The sequence below is a fragment of the Zonotrichia albicollis genome, chromosome 1 (genome assembly GCF_047830755.1).
Source record: "Zonotrichia albicollis isolate bZonAlb1 chromosome 1, bZonAlb1.hap1, whole genome shotgun sequence".
NCBI lineage: Eukaryota > Metazoa > Chordata > Aves > Passeriformes > Passerellidae > Zonotrichia > Zonotrichia albicollis.
This window is the reverse complement of record NC_133819.1, coordinates 76,397,236-76,414,688: the sequence shown is the minus strand read 5'-3', so window position 1 is coordinate 76,414,688 and position 17,453 is coordinate 76,397,236. Positions and strand designations below refer to the sequence as shown.

The 17,453-nt window shown below is 34.2% G+C and overlaps 1 protein-coding gene across 5 annotated transcripts in view; it reads right to left on the bottom strand.

The window, feature by feature from the left end:
• Positions 1 to 1,252: 1,252 nt before the first annotated feature.
• The window catches only part of CDH10 (cadherin 10), a 95,360-nt gene continuing 79,159 nt past the window's right edge, over positions 1,253 to 17,453 (bottom strand). For all 5 annotated transcript variants that reach the window (XM_005481652.4, XM_014275788.3, XM_005481651.4 and 2 more), the window contains exons 7-12: positions 15,084 to 15,337; positions 13,393 to 13,529; positions 11,025 to 11,146; positions 5,360 to 5,468; positions 3,218 to 3,469; positions 1,253 to 2,330 (exon numbers count right to left, since the gene is read on the bottom strand). In XM_005481652.4, coding sequence (XP_005481709.2) covers positions 1,837 to 2,330; positions 3,218 to 3,469; positions 5,360 to 5,468; positions 11,025 to 11,146; positions 13,393 to 13,529; positions 15,084 to 15,337 — 1,368 coding nt within the window. In that variant the 3' untranslated portion in view covers positions 1,253 to 1,836. The remainder of the gene's footprint in view (positions 2,331 to 3,217; positions 3,470 to 5,359; positions 5,469 to 11,024; positions 11,147 to 13,392; positions 13,530 to 15,083; positions 15,338 to 17,453) is intronic.

Sequence of the window (17,453 nt, the reverse complement as noted above, 5' to 3'; positions counted from 1 at the left end):
TGTAATGCAGCATTACAATATAAGACGTCTTAATATTCTTAGATTCATATTCTAGTAAAGAATATAAAAAATCATTAGTTAATAAAAGTACTATTGATTGAAATGAAGAAAAATCCATAATATTCACAGTTTGTTAATAGATCAAATAGTTAGCTTGATATCAGGTCAATAAAAATTTGGTCTCCATTGCACCAAAACAGATTGCTAAATGGTAGTGTATTCAGCTTTCAGCTTCACTAGGTTTTATCAGCTCATTGAGGAGAAGACATATCCAACTAAAAGAGAATGCAACATTTCACTTTTCAAAGGACTAATAAATTTCCAATATCTCTTGGTGTTATGTCAATAATTAGCTAAGAGAAAGTGAGGAGGAATAAACCTTCAGGAATAATAAACCTTTCTCCCACAGTAGCTAATACAGACCTTTTCACATACTGCTTTGGCTCTGAAATGATTTCATCTCAGCAGCATTTCAAAACTGTCTTCAGTGCTTGTCTAGTACAAAACTTGCATAACCTAAAAATTATGGGAAAAGAAAAAAACATTTCAAAATGTTTTCGGATACTTACTCTGTTCTGTGATAGCTAAAGTGTATTTTTGGTTACAGTTGACGAGTTGCTCAGGTTTCTTTTTATCAGACTTGAGAAAACTCAGTAAATTGAGGGGAGGGGATGCTAGTTTTTGTGACACTGTCTCAGTCTTTAGATTGACAGCTTTAAAATGGTTGAAAAACAACACATAGCACTTGTCAGCAAATGTCTTTGGAAAAATAGAGCTTAAAAAGGATTGAGCATCTTTTTACGCTTTATCTGTTGCACTTACAGATCACTTCTGATGATGATGTAAGTATGATTCAAAATGGAGAACTATAGAACAAATAAACTGAGGTTTTGAAACTAATGTTATGTGTTTGGATAGATAAATTGTGCCAGCTTGTTTTTAGAATAGGGCTATTTGAGGTGACACAAGATAGTAATTAATCTTTCTCAACTAGAATATGATTAGTTTAGTTAAAAAATAAAACCAAGAAAATTCCCACAAACATTGAACTGTAGAAAGTAGCACTGCTGAGCAAGCAAGTAATTGTATAACTTGCTCCTGTCTCAGCGAGCCTAAGCACTTCAGACTGTGTTATATGTATGGAGAATACTTCAGCACAGGAGTATTAGCAGTTGGTTGTGATCTCACTGGAGAAATTCCATGTTCTCTTCAAGCTTGAAACTCATGGTGAGAACAGGCAGGCAAACATTAGCATAGTTGTAAAAACTGGTTTATTTTTTAAAAATAAATACAAAAATATAAATATAAAACATTGGCAGATAGAATTTGATGAAATGAAGTTGCACAAACTTTTTTTTTAAACCAGCTGCATATTACACTTATTAACACCACGTGTACATTTTGTTTTATTTTAATGTACAGAACAGGACATATTGGATTTTTTCTTCTTCGCCATCTTAAAAGCTGCACTTGCAGGAATAGGACATGTACCTAACAGAAGCGGCTTGTACATGAGGTTGCTTAGGGGATTATCACCCTGTTCAAATTTCTGAAGGTAAGATATTTTTTATTTTAATTACTAAAATGTACAACACTGAATTTCCATAGCTTTGGCTCTTGGAAGTTTGATTAAATAAAATGTTGTATATATTCCAAGTGGCATCCTACTAGAAAGAATGAATGACATTAATGGACAAGTTTAAAACAAATTTTAAAAGAAAACCATTGTGCTGAGTGGCAGGAAAATTTTCCTGAATGTTAAATACTGTTGAGTGCAGAAGGTGTCTGTAAAATTACTTCCGCTCAAAGGAAAAGAAAAAAGTAGCCTACTGTAGGTTAAGAAGTGTCTTTGTCACTTTCTCCTCCACCGTACATCTCAGCTAGCTTATTGAACCGAGGGCCCCACTCTCGGAGGTAATCATAGTTTTGGTCTCCTTCGGTAGTACCTGACTCCAAGGAGCTCAAGGATTCGGCTATGGAATCGTTTCCTTCATAGGCATAGGTTGCAAGCGAGTCGTACGGCGGCGCGGAGGGATCAGTGTCGTGCTCTTTTAGCCTTTGGTTAATGAAATCTCGGACATCCGTGTTGTCTGGTGCCGAAGGAGTCCTCCGGGGCACAAATAACGTTTCGGGGAGAATGTCTCGCCGAAGCTTCTTATCTTCGATAGCCGCAGGATTCCTCAGCGTGCCGATATCAAAGGCCTGGGTGTCTTCCTCTCCGCCGCCTTCGTCATTGTAACTCACAATGTTGTCTCTGATGTCCTCTTTAGAGAGGATCAAAGGCTCCTTCTTTCGTTGCCTCTTCAGAGCAGCAAATAGCACCACTATAACTTAAAGAGGGAAACAAAGAATGGGTAAAGATCTCTATTTAACAATTTCTTAGCAGCAAATCCACCGGGTGCAAGAACGACATTTCAGCTACATTTCACCAACTCATTTTTTTCTGATAACTGGATAAACACCTCTATCTGTATAATGGTAGCACAATAAGTCTATATCAAAAACCTATTTTGCACACATTGTGTGCTCTGCTTTACAGGACCATGAGGTTGTCTGCATGCTCCTTCTGTAGCTGTAATGAGCTTGAAAATAGCCAGGTCTATTCTGAAGGTATTTTTCCTTTTTCAAGCTCAAAGGATATTGTTAAAAAGTGGGTTTGAGTTGAATTATAGGTCATTAAGTGTTATTCTAAAAACCACAAAATGGAGGTTTTACAAAATTTTTCTTTTTTTTTTTATTACTGCACTGAAACCACTATATAGACAGGGCTTTGATGTAGTAAAATTACTGCTTACTGTTATATTATATGTGAAATATATACTGCATATTGATTTTCAGTAGTTATTTAAATGAAAAAGAGATTTTTTCCTCAAAAAAATTTAAAATGAAAGACCTGAAAGCAATTTTTGATTACACTATTCATCCTCTCTGAACTTTCTTTTTTCGGGAAACTTAACAAAAGAACATAAATGAGCTTCTGGCTGTACAGTGACAGTTTAACAGTCTGGGACTCGAATTCTTATTTACGGTGTTAAATTAGCAGATAACAAAGATAATGAGGGTTTGGCCTTGTTTTTTCCTTTTTATTTTAAGCTGCAGTTACATCCTTCTTGCAAAATCCAGGACCATTAACTCTATCAACCTGCATAATTTTGTGAAACGAGTCAGGCCTTAAACATTTGTCCCTGGGAAGGGGAAGGCGCGTTTCTCCCCTTACCCAGCAGGATGATGATGCAGAGGAGAATGGCCACCAGAGCCCCCGTGCTGAGGCCGGCAGGGAGCAGCAAGGCCTCGGCGCTGCAGGACTGCATGTTGCCCCGGCTGTCACAGGCGCACACGCGGATGGTCAGCGTGCCCGTGCTGCTCTGGATCGGGTAGTCATTGTCCGAGATCACCACTGGGAGAAGGTAAGTGCTTATTTCATGCCGGCTAAAGCCATTCCTCCTCGTCAAAATCCTAGCAGTGTTATCTAGAGTGATTAAAAGATACTGTTGTAGCCTATACAAACAGAAACCATATCACTTATAGTAGATGCAAATAATCGTATTTTACATGACTTCAAAATAGATCCTGATATCACAGTGATATCTCTGTTTTTCTAACAACATTCTCATTTGATCAGAAAGCTATTTATAAGTTTTTAGGTACATCTGGCCTGCTTCTCTGTGCCTCTGCACCACTTTGGCGTGTGATTTGAAAAGAGGATTTCTCAAAGCTTAAAATGTTTTAGAGATTAATGCATGCAGTGCATGACACAGTTACAGTTCAGGGCTGAAACCCTGAAATGCAACTGAGGAAAAAGAACCTTCCACTTTGTGCAGTTCAACAAGTACTCTGCTCTAGAAGATTCTTTCTATGGCTCATCTGTGACAACACCCACAGGAATGCTGTCAACTCAGAATGAGATTTGTTAAACCAAACCGCTTTCAACACACTGTAGAACAATGAATTATGTACCTTAGCACATGAAGGGCTTTTTTTGGATAGAAATTGTCTTAGGAATTCAGAAAATGTGAAAGATAGTAGGTATTCCTGCACATTTTTGAGAAGTGAACTTATTGAACTGCATCTGTAGCAGACAAATCTTAGTTGTATGCAGGATACTTCAGCACCAAAAGGTGTCCACAGAGTGGCCAGAGAGAAGGGAAGGAAGAGAAAGAATGAATAACAGGGAGAGACTATTTTACTTTTAGAGTCACAATGCTAGAGTGGCAGCCAACACCAGAGCTGATAACTGTTTCATCCAAAAGAGAGAAAATATAGGTTTAATGTGCACTAAAAGGAAAATTTAATTTTCATCATATTTGTGGGTTGCCTGAGCTATGTGGTTAGCTATTTTGATAGATAACTTCAGGCACAATTAAAATAACCCATGTGCAAAAAGCAAGAAAATAACTAAAGATAATAAGGAAATATCAAGATCTATACCTCTCTGTACTTAGGGCCTAATCATCAACATCTAACCTTTGTTTAAAATATTAAATAATGTATTTTTTCATAGACTTCAAGATGTGAAACATAAAGTTTTTCTTTCTTGCTTCCCTTCACTGGTTTTAGGTATTTTAACATTATTTGTTTTCACTCAACATCAAAAAGTCTCTTACGGATCTTTAAACACCTCTTCTGCAAAGAATTTTATAAGGTATGCAAAATATTTTATTTAATTACTTCAATTTCCCTGCCATTAGAAGTTTTTTTTCTGCTGTTGTTTGTAGTCTACTACATCCTGAAATATTCATCAGGAACAGAGGATTATTCCCTTTGCCTTTATGCCTTTGACACATTTGAAGACTGATACCACGTCCTCTCTCATTTATGTCTTCTGTAATCTAGAGTCCTCTCAATTAGTCATACTAACAATGAAAGCCAAAATTCATAGTCTCACTTCCCCAACAGAAGCTTCTGAAAATTTTCTCTGATAAAGACAGATTGAGCAAGGATCAAAAGAAAAGCCAAAGTGGCTCTCAGAACCATTATTTTCATTAATGGTCAGAAAGAAGCAAAACAGAAGTTCAGGGGAATCAGAACAATGTCACAAAAGGCTAAAGTGAAAAATCTCAGCTTTCAGCTGAAGACATTTTTGAAAGCCTTTTTTCTTTTGTAGTCAAGTATTTCATCTGTCTCTTACCCCAAACCAACACTTTTCTGATTTTTTTCATAAATTTTTTTAAAATCGCATTTTTGCTTTACACAGATACAAGTGTAGATGTCCTATACCTCATTCAGGTAAAGTATTTTTGGTAGCAGCAACTTTCACAACTTCTCTACATATTGATAGACATCAAAAGCAAATAGATTTCAGGAATGTAGCCAGACAGAAAAGATAAAACTCCTTCCTTGGAACAGGCATGAATTTTACCTTCATTGTCCTGAACAGTGAAGTTAGGGTTAACGGCAGCTAAACTGAAGAAAAATTTTTGTCCACCAAGAGGGTCATCTTTGTCTACTGCACTTATGGTTTGAATAAGCTGCAGGAAAAAAAGCAAGCAAACAAACAACAACAACAAAACGACCAAATACACCTAGGTTTTTATAGAGCTGTCTGATCAAAGAAGATGAAAAACATTGGAGCAACTTAGCATTCACACATATTGACTTAATATTTATTCTGTAAAATAAAAAACCAAACAAACGTTCAACAAGTGTCTTATATAAGTTTTTTTGAAAAAGAAAGTCTGTATTTTTCATGTGACAGAATATGTGCACCTATATTATTGGAGCTACACAGTGGACAAAACTTGCCAAAAACAGTTTTAGCTGTAGCTGGTAGTTGTTATGCTTCATCTTTGATTCATCATTTTAAATTCAAATCAACACCTAAGATTGTAATTCACATGAAGTTTTCTATTTTTTGCGATAAAACCGGCATTTTATCAAACAGATTTTTTGAAAGGGAAGTTAATGCTTCAAATTACATTTCTACATTAAAACATTTTTTCTTTAACATGATTTTTCTATTTATTAGTACAGGAGAACACAACAACATGATTCCTGAGATTAAAAATTCCAGTTATATTTTAGACATATTTCTACTCTTGTAAAACATTGTAGCACACCCTAGAGTTGCACAAGTTTGCAGTGGGATGAGAATCAGGTGTCATAATTCTGAGAGTAAGCTGCACCAGGTCAGTTCCATACTCAGAGCTTTCCGCAATGCCTACAACAAATTTGGGCAATTTTTGGGGACAGTAATGGCAACCCCTTTATCAGTACTTCTTCCCTTGTAAGCCAAGTGAATATGTGGCTTTTTCAGTGAAATTTCTATACCTAAGAGTGGCTAAATATTGTTTCCCAAGCAAGATTAATTTTTTTACTATTATTTTTTACTTTATTGCCTATTTTCAGTCTGGGGCTTTTTTTACACTATGGCATATATAGTGAATTTAACTCTGGATTTTTGTGCATGCATGCTTGAAGGTTCAGTTATGTTCTTAAGTTTAACTTCCAAATATAGATTATCTTTAGTCTAGATAATTTTTATTCTTCATTTCTTATTCATCATTTTAAATTGCTCTGCTCTTTCAACCATGGAATTGCATCTAATTTTTAACACTATTCCTTCCCTGTGGTGTACTTGTTAAACTCTGTTTGTTTTTTATCTTCCAGTTCTTCCAAATACAGCCATTTCTCTTCATATCACAGCTTTTGTCGGGTCTGATCATCTTTCACATCAACAACTGCAGTGCACTCCTGTTTGCCTTAAAAAACGCATGACTAACTCCAATTTCTCTCTTGTCCATCCAGAAAATAGCAGTAAATATCGTGAGGAGGCAAGGGTGGGATTTCTTTTAATATAGCAGCTTCCTTGCTTTTTCAACAACAATTTTGTCTTTCTCTAAATCTGTTTTCTTACATAATCCTCCAAAAACTTTCTATATGAATAAAACTGATAATGCAAGCATAGAATATTATGTTTTTGAAGAATAAATATTTTAATTATTTAGTGAGCAATTAGCATATGAATTTTCATATATATTTACAAAATGAAATAAAAAAAAACCACTAGTTTATTTTACTTAACAACTAGAGACCATGAATATGGTCAGTTGCAGGTGTTAGGCTATTGAAAATCAACTGATTTGCTGAGTGTTCATTATCACAGTTTTTTTTTTAAAGAGCATGTAGAATTGAAAGCATTATATTGCAGCTTGAAAATGACTTCTGATGATATTGATTATTATTTTAACGTGATAAATCCTGTTTTACATGTGGCTTCCAAAAGTTCTTTCCTCTTAGACCTGCCAGCCATGGGAAACCCCAATTATCTGCTAAATAGGGGTAAATTCCAACAAAATTCATCTTTCTGCTTGGTAGGACTTCGGCAAGCATCAGTTCCATCACCTGTTTAGGTAAATGTTTTCTTCTAAAGTATACCATACTTTTCTTTTTAACTTTAGGACAAAGAAAATATAATGAGCTTTTGAGAAAAAGAAAGCAGAATGCTTTAGAAACTCTACATCAATTTTCAGTTCAGAAACTTTTCCAAATGAAAAAAAGTAAACCTTTGAGAGTTTTTGAAAGGGGGAAGGCAAAGATAAAATTCTGATACTCAGAAAATCACTGGGAGGTATAAGATCTATGGCTATATATTGAAGAAACTAAAGTAAGAATGAATCGGGGGAGTTGGGAAAGAAAGAGAACACATTTTCAAGTAAATTTATCACAAATTGTCATTTGTCAAAAGAAATGAAAGATGCAATAAACAAAGATAAAATAACACTTCAGGATTAAAGCATTTAAGAATTTTTTTTAGAAATATCTGAAAAATAGGAAGGGAAAATTGTAAGCTAGAAAAAAACTTCAGGGATTTTAGTTTTTCAATAGATATGAATTTTAGCTATTTTTAGAAGGACACTTGGTGAATATAACAAGGAAATTTCTGGAACTACGAAGATCCCAAAAGCCACATTTAAGCAAGATTGTGGGGAGGAAAGGATATCCTTTTCCTGATAAGGACTGCTATATGGGTCAAATGAGCCGATAACATGAAGAGCAGCATAAAACTAATTGGTTCAAGAAACCTAGTGTGCTTTTATAATCTATACTGCATTAAGTTATGGGAAAAAGGAAAACAGACCCTAAGATTCGTATTTTAAAATGTCTTTGAAAGAGAATCCATTGTGAGCTATATCTATTTACATAAGATTTAAACATGTGAAAAGGTATGTATGGATTAGGTAAAAATGAAGGCTAGTAACAGCAAGACAATAACAAGCCATTTAAACATCACACTGGACTTGAAAAAGGTGAGGCTGGCCCAGTGCTGGCTGTGCCAGGGCTGTGCTGGGGCTGTGCCGGGGCTGCAGCGGCCCCAAATTGAGTCTGTTTTGCCAGTGATGGTAATTTGTAAGTTTGTCTCAAGCCATTTATTTTTCATCTTTTCTCCCCCTATATTATTGAGCGGGAAGGAAGTGGCTTGTTGGGCACTTGGCTGCTGACCAAGGTCAACTTCTGCCTTTTTTTTTGGCAGATCATTTACACATAAAGAAGAAGGGCCTCTCTTATGACATCTACTATAGGGAAAATGAATATTTGGAAAAGTTTTACTTAGCTTCCATGCCAAGATCTCTCTAAAGCAGAACTGACTTCTGCTTTCTAAACTGATTCTTTTACATTAGAGGGTCTTTGGAGGCTGGCAGCTGAGCTGCCAGACATGTGACAGCTGGGAGCTGACAAAACCAGTGGGATTCCATCTGTCCAGATGCCCAGCTCGTGGCTCTTCTCACCTGGGGGCAGAGGACAGCTGAACTTCTTTGGTTGCAGGGCTGCAGCAGTCTGAGCATTTTGCTGCTTTATTTCCCTGAACTCCTTTTGAGTCAGCCTTGTGTAGGTCACATGAATGCCTGTGTCCTCTTTATGCCATCACACCAAGACTGTCCTCATTTTTGTGGGGGGGTCAAAAGAACAGCAACCACCGAAATAGCATTCTGCCAGAGGTGCTGCTTGTGTATAGCTTGAGCTTTTTGAGATAGGATATTTGCATCGTTTGTAAGTTCATGGTAGGATCTGACATCAGCAGTAATAGCAAGCAGGAAAACGATCACAGGCCCTTTGAGTCATTCAGACTACAAAAGTCACATTTCTCTCTTGCTATATATTTGCATATATATGTATGTTTGTATACATGGATTTATGTGCACCTCCCTAGGTATCATATATAATATGCGTATGTTTATATATATATATGTATAAAATTTAGGTTTCTGTACAAATTAAGTAAATGGAAAAGTATAATATTCATTATAATATCTCTCTTTAGTAGATGGGAAATACTGAAATGAATACAACAGAATCTGTGACTGATGAAGCATCATTAGATTCAGTTACCTAATAGATATAAATTTCATGGATCAAATGTAATTATGAAAACCTGAAAGGGAAGAAAAATAGCAGAAATGTGGGAGGAATCAAGCTCAGGGAACCATGTTCAGTTTGAATTGATTACATTCTCTCAGGACAGATTGAATTCGAAAATGAAAAAGTCTTATTTATGAGCTGCCAGTAAACAAGAAGAATATAATTGCATTCAAATAGATTATTTGTGTTATCCTGCATTACATTTTTTCTCTTCCTGAGAATTGTTTTCTTTAAGCAATCATTTGCAACTCAGATTTCTTAAAAAATGTTTATGTTTATGGCCCTCTCAATAACCTTGGCAGTTTTTTTCTGATAAAGACACTATTGAGCCCTATAACAATTTAAATAAGCATTTGTGGATGTGCAAACTTATTTAGCATCTCATTTATTAGTTATAAGTGATTAGTGCTATTTTATTCAACTTTTTAACTGACAGCCTATTCTGATTGTAAACAATACAACAATGCAATGTTGAAATACTTTTACATTTACTTTTAAATTATACTGACTTTTATAGTCCAGCTACCACAGAAAAAAACTTGTTATTTAAAATACATGTACATGGAAATTTAACTGCTCTCTTAACATTTCCTGTGCACTCTAGAACTAGTAACCTGCACAGAAAAATTTCTGAAAACTCAGATGAGTAAAATTTGTGGATGTATGCTTTTATTATTTTTTTTTAAACATAGGATATGTTTTTTGTGAAACTGGAAGAGGAAAATTCAATGTTCTTCCTTTACAGGTCTTAATCCTTATGTCATATTGAAAATTATTAAAAATTTTTCGTAATTTATATTAGACACTTCAGTTGTCCAACTTTCTACATTTTTAGCCAATGATTTCTCTTTATTTAACACCTTGAATTCTCTTGTGACTGCCACAGCAGACAAATGCACTTGCTCAGTACCTTTATATATTTTATGCATTATAAATTTTGGCCTCAAATTCTTTGTTATATGTTCAAACTGATGTCATTTTGGAAGGAAGAGTGGCAACCTGAATGCAAAATTTGCAACCCAACCTGAATGTTATACCTGTGGGACTCCCAACAGTTAAGAAAAGCTGGCACTTGTACCACATTCTATTCAAATGTACTGAAAGGGTTGCACATTTTAAAGGCTTTATTATTGGCTGAGTATGCTCTAGGACATAATGTAGGAAAAAAAAATTAAAATTTCTAATAAGCAACTACCTATTGGACATTAGGTATTAAGCAGTACAGTCAATTCACTTAAATTGAAGTACACATTGTGTAGCCTCGAAGAAGCAAAAGAAAATATTATGCTACCATTTTAAAAATGCATGGTTTTTTAACAGAAATTTTTGGTGTGATAATGAAAGATTAATCTAACAATTGAAAAAAAAAAGTGCGACAGATTTTTGGTTTGTATTCACTGTCAGCATGTCAGGGACATATCTCATTGGGATTTAAAAGCAGTACAAGGTTAGGTAAGAAAAAGTGGTGATTGAAACACTCATTTGCTTGTATCATATTGACATTTCACTCTAAGCCTCACTTACAACTTACAGAGCTTCTTTGCTTTCATTTTGAACTTATCAAAAGCTCATTTAGATATGATTTTTCTTAAACAATAGGCAGGAATGATCTACAGTTGAGTTCTGTAGCAAAACTGGATGGTGGGAAGTGTTTATCAAAGGCATACCTGTCCAGCTCTTGCATTTTCACAGACAAAAGTGTCGTAGAATACAGCAAACTGTGGGGCATTGTCATTAACATCCAAAATTCTTACATAGACAGGAACACGAGTAGTATCTTTGGGGTTGTCTGACAGTAGAAGAGAGAAGAAACATGAGATCATTTTCTTATTAAGATTTTTCTGTTTTCTTTCAAATTTCATGAGCAATACACATGCAAGATGAAGTTTGAATCTGGTCAATATTCAGTGTACAAACCAGTAACAAGGCAGAATAAGGCCTTCTGAAAAACAAAGAAATTATTTGTGTAGAGTAAAAAAAAAGAAACATTGGTATCTAGTGAGCAATTAAGTTTTACATGAAGATAGGGGGCTCCAAATGTTAATAATATATTCAAATATTGTATATGAAATTTTGCCCACTACTACAGTAACAAATGTGATCACTTGGTGGACTTAAGGTTTTGTATGGTTTTGATTTTAATTGTAAAATTCTTTGTTTATCTGGTTTGCTTTACAGAGAAAAAATACTAAGGACATAATTTGTGCATTGTGCTGGCTTTGGCTGGGTTAGAGTTAATTTAGTCTATGACATGCACACCTATTTTGAAAAATTTTTAAGTCTGCCTTTTCCTCTCTTGCCCCTCAAAGAAATTCCAACAAAACAAATGAAAGTACTCCTCAAAAAATTTGGTAAAGAATTTATTAGAATAAGATTTGTTAATGTTTAATTTGCCTGAAAAAATATGAATGTAAATTTTCAAACCTTAGGTTCAGAAACAAGAATAACGTCCCCCTTGCCAAATGCCAAGATACTATTATTCATATTTAGAGTGCTCTTTTGTTAGTATAGGTTAATTCAGGAATATAAGTGTCCCTGTTCTCACTTGCTGATCTTGTTGCCATACCAAAAATAATAAATAATTCCTGGGTGTAAAAAATGCAGATGTTTCTTGGAATTCTGCTGTGTGGTAGCTAAGCAGCATATGATTTTTTAACATTAATGGAACTGGATAAGTAAGAAAAGTAACAGATTGTTTCAAATTACTGATTTCCCTCCCTCTTCTTCTGCTTTAAATAAAAGACATTTAGGAGCAGCTGGAATTACATTGGCTTGTTATCAGTAACACCTTTGCTAACGAGTGTGAAGTGGATATTTTTTGACATCCTGAATTATTTACATTTCCAGGTTTAGCATGCAGTTTTTCATAGCCTTCTGCATGTTCATGCTAACTTTCCAAATCAGTTCTAACACTGCTTTCATTCTGTCATGCTTCACAGGTAGGATTTTAAAATATTTAAAGATCTAAATCTCCGTCTTCATTTCTTTCCCCAAAATTAACATATCTCTGTGGAGAATGCTAGCTACTCCAGATATGTCCATAATGTAAATTTCCTCTAAGTTTCCTGACAAGGAAGTAAGTTTAGCACTAAGATCTAGTCATGCAAGGATGCTGTTTCATCATTATATAAATCTGAAAATAATTTGTACAACATCAGACAGCACTCTGAATGGTTGCAAGCTCAGGACAAAGCATCAAAAGAAAAAGTTGTTGTTTTATTTTTTTTTTTTTTTTAAACACAGAATGTTTAATTGGTGTTAACAGTGTTCCATTTAGTCCTCTGCAGTGTAACTCTTGCCAGACACGTTTCACTGCTGACCAGTATTTTTTCCTTTTTTTTTTTTTTAACTGATACAGAATTAGCCCTAAAAAAATTAGTGACTTTGAGAGGACGTGATTCTTAGATGCTGATTTCAAAGATCAGACCTTTGTACCTTAGAAAATTTTCTGTCTATTGACTAAAGATATTCTCAATAATGTAGTAGGTTTAGGAGGATATCTGCTCTTCTCTTTATACTCTAAACATGAAAACATCTACAGACAGGCGTTTTAAATGGTCCAAGAAATGCTACAGCTTTGGGATGAAACTGAATGGAACTCTGAAGATATATTAAGATTCTAAGAGCTGTAGGTGCAGATACCATAGGAAGAGATAATGAAAGTATTTCTAAGGAAATGAAGAAAATAATAGAGACAAAAACATAGATTACTATGCTAAACTCATCTATTTTAACAGCAAAATCATGTTACTGTCCTCCAAGAAAGGAATAAAAATAATTAATCCAATCTTAAAATTTAATTGGCTAACATTTCAGAAGTAAGTTGGACATTAAAGGTCAGTGATGGAGGTAGCTGAGGAAAAGATCAATGAGGAGACAGCTGCTGTTAGCTACCCCACAGTTCTCTCTTCCAGAACATCTAGTATAAAGGGAGAGGGAGAAAATAAAGGAGGGATGTTTTCATCGCCAAGTTGCAGCTGTAACTTTACAGGCTAAGGAAAACTGAAAGGAAAAAGAAAAACCAAATTAGCTTACTAATCTCAGCTGCTATTACACTAAGATTGTGCCATTGGGATATCTCACGGTCAAGTGGCTTAGAAGTATAGATGGACCCGTTTCCAGAATGAATGTTAAATATTCTGTCAAGGTCAGTGTGACGATCCAGAGAGAACCTAAATATGACAATCAAATAGAAAGTATCATCAAAATTATAAAAAAGTGAAAGAAAACATATATTTCACAAGTCACTACAGGTTTTATGTTCTGTATTATGAAGGTTAGTTTTGATAAGACATATATATATTTTCTATAAATACTTCTCAAAATTCTGAATGTTAGCTCCATAGAATAAGAAATTAAAATTTGGATTTTAAGAATGTGATGCAATAGTGTAATATTTGATAACTGGAGGTTTTACAAGATTTTAGGAGAATTATTTTAAAAAATCAGAATTTCAATGTATAATTAAAGAATTAATTCTGAAAGGAAAATGATCTTTGATATACTGTTTCTTCAGACTGAGACTGACAGCTAATTTACAGGCTGTTCAGAATTATTGCTATGAGCTTAGCTTCTCCTATTTAGGATGTATTCATTCACTAGAGATCAAGATAAAAAAACTTGTATAAAAATAAGTCCACATGAAGAACTTTCATGCATAGATGTTAAAGGACCTTCTATATTTCTATAGTTGCTATACTTCTGGCAGGCATGATGTCCACCAACATGCTATGGTAGTGTCAAACTAGTATCAGAAAATTTCTCTTTCCTCTATTTTTTCTTTTTTTTTTTTTTTTTTTTTTTTTTTAAATATTTAACATTGCCTTCAAATTCGAATTGGAACGGAATGGAATTAAATGCAGGATTTTGTCAAATACAGAATGATTTTTAGAATATGTGTCAGAATTTGGCCAAATTTTTTAAAAAGTTAAATAGTACACTTGTATAGTACAATAGAAACAAATGTTTATATTTCTATGAAAATTCATGAGTGATCTAAACTGTTAATCAAGTGCATCTGGTTTCATTTACAGTACTTAATTAAATTGAGCCAAATAAAAAAATGCCATTATATGAAAACAACATTTGTATGGTTTTGGTGGCTGTTGTTTGCTCACTCCACTACACACAATTGCAGTAAATATAAAAGACAAACAAATAAAACCCCAATGAACAAGTCAATGCCAAAATGAATATGAAAACAACAGAAAAAGAACAGCCAATGAAAACTTCTTATAGTGCAATAAAGACTTACTCAAATGTTTTTTGTTTTTTTTTTTACTACTAGCTTACTTTAATAATTCTTAACTAGAATAAAACAAAAATCTACTATTTTCTAGAGAAATTATATTTAAGACTATTTGGCTTATATGGTAAGCATTTCATTTTACTTCATACATGTTAGTTTTATTGAAGTCTAGAACTTGTTTAATCAGCACTCTAAAAGCTTTTCACAGTGCGAAGTAAAAAGCAACCCTGATGGGCCTACTTGAAATCAAGTTTTTATGAATTGTGGCCCTGGAAAATATTTTGTGTGTCTCTTGAGTGCAAGTAAATTGCTTTTGCCTGACATATTTGTAGGTTTACAGATAGCACCATTCTCAATTCTGTCTATCTCTGGGACACTAATAAATAATAGAAAAAACACCTCTATGTGAAATTAATGTTGTATTACTATTTATCTTAATTTCTTTAGCAAATAATGTGTTTAGACATTGAAGTATTACCTTATTGGACTTGAGGCAGAATCAGGATCCCGTGCCATTACTGTTCCTATTATTGTCCCCAACTCAATATCTTCATGCACCTCAAAAAGGTAAGAAGACCTGCTGAAAACAGGAGGTTCATCTACATCTTCTACAGAGATTTTCACAATAATTGTGTCTTTGAAAGGACCAAGGTAATAGAAACGGGGATCCACATGGGTATTTTCAGCTTCTACTTTCAAAGTATAGAGTCGTCTTGTCTCATAGTCCAGCGGCTAAAAATGAAAATTGTGATAAATTTTATTAAATTAGTTTTACATATTGGCAGACGTTGACCTATGTACATAATGGAAACTGAAGAGGGCTCAAGTCTTATCAGATCTTACCCCTGCATTCTGGGAGCACCAACACAGTTAATATTTTCCCCACCACAGGAGTCACATTGTCAAATAACAAATTACATTGTTTTTAGAAGAAGTATCTTTTCCTGTATATTAGTTAAATTATCTCAGCATGAATGATAAAAAGATTTTCAGTGCAAATTAACCAATTATTCAGGGAATTCTGCAGCTGTTTCATAAGAATATGGATTTGAAACAATCATATAAACATTTAAAAAGCTTGAGATACTGACTGGAAATACAAACATTCCAGAACAAGATATTTAACACTAATTTTTCATAGGAAATTCTGTAAACCCCTGAATAATCAAAACGACTGGAGTATTGCTATTGTCAAGCCCATATAGTGGGCCTTAGATATCAGGAATGTTTTAGGTGTCTTTTGAGGAAGGTATGTGTGTCAAAGCTCTCTATATTTAGAGAAACAGTGGGGTTTAATCTTGTTCCTTTTCATTTAATTTAATGAATCCGACATCAGAAGGGTTTTTTTTTTGAAAATATATTTGACATTTTTGTCAGCAGTTCCTTTTTGAAATGGGAGGAGGAGCAGTTCACAGTTATAATTAGAAATCATTTTGGATTGAAAATAATTTTATTCCTTCAAATTTTTTTAGCTGTCATAGATGAAAAGTGTTAGCTAATTAATGATTCTAAGGAAATGAGCAAGCTGAAAATCTACCTTTCTGACACAAAGAAGACTTTATTAACTCCCACAGATTCTCAGGGAGATATAGAACTGGTGGTTTTCATTCATCAAAATGGGTGGTTGATGGCTTATTTTTTTCTGCCTAGCTGCTTTTAAATATTAATTAATGCTCACTAAAGATGCCAAAGTGACAGGTTAGATATTTAAATACACTATTCAAAAGCAGAAAGATGCAGTCCAGTGCATGAGAAAGAATGAGTTTCCCCACTGCCTCAGACTTGTTTTAAAAAAGTAGTCAGAGCAGATGGGAGAGTATCTATGAATACAAATGAGGAAAACAACTATTTAACCTAGATCTGAGGCTATTGCTGTGTCTGTAAAGTGCATCATTCAGCTGCTAAGGGACACTGGCTTCAATCCTAAAAGCAAAGAAGACATGCTAGCCCTGATTTATTCTAATTAGTTTAATCTGGCAGAATGTGCACCATGAATATGTAAACTTGCTACTACAACATTCACATCCAATTTGGGCATATCTACCTACAGTGGAAAATATGGGTGTGAAACCTGTGGATTATACAGGCATTCCAGCGCATCCACAGTAATGAAGAAAATTCTTGCCCAAATATATGAAATTGTGGAAAATCAATTATTTTGTCTGTGAGAAATTGTATAGAAAAATTTGTATAGAAGAAGTTCTTTTATAGTGCATAATAAATTCAGACTTAATAACTTGGAAGCTTTGTAAAGGAACACAAGCTATTTGTAGTTATTCACCACTGAAAACAGAAATTACAATCAAAGTGGATAAATGACAACAAAAAGAAAAGAGACTATTTTAATGAATCAATGAACTCAGCATTCTCATCTCCTTCCTTGCTTGTTAGTGCTGTTGTCTGTGGTATTGAATAAACTACTTATTCATGACTGAGAGAGCATCCTGAAAAATGCAAATTCTGTCAGACTGCTAATAACAAAATCAAAAGATCTTGTTCATTAGTATTTATTGACATTTTTGGAACTGCTGTATTATAATTTAGGAAAATTCTTGTGCTTGATTCAGCTGCTAGACTTTTTTTCGAGATGCTATTGATTTAATGTAATTGTGTGAAAATCTGAAGCAAGCAAGAGAAGAGCATCTCAAGAAAGCCTTCACAAACTAGGAAAAGAAAAACTATTAGACCTCAAACTTTGTTTTTTTAGTTTTTTTTTCCCCAGATAAACAACTAAACTGACTATGAACAAAATAAAACACAGAAATTAAAAAGGAACATTCTTTGTAGAACTTCTCTCTTCCTTGGTTGCCGTTATCAAGAGATGTGAAGGTATCTTTTATATCACTGT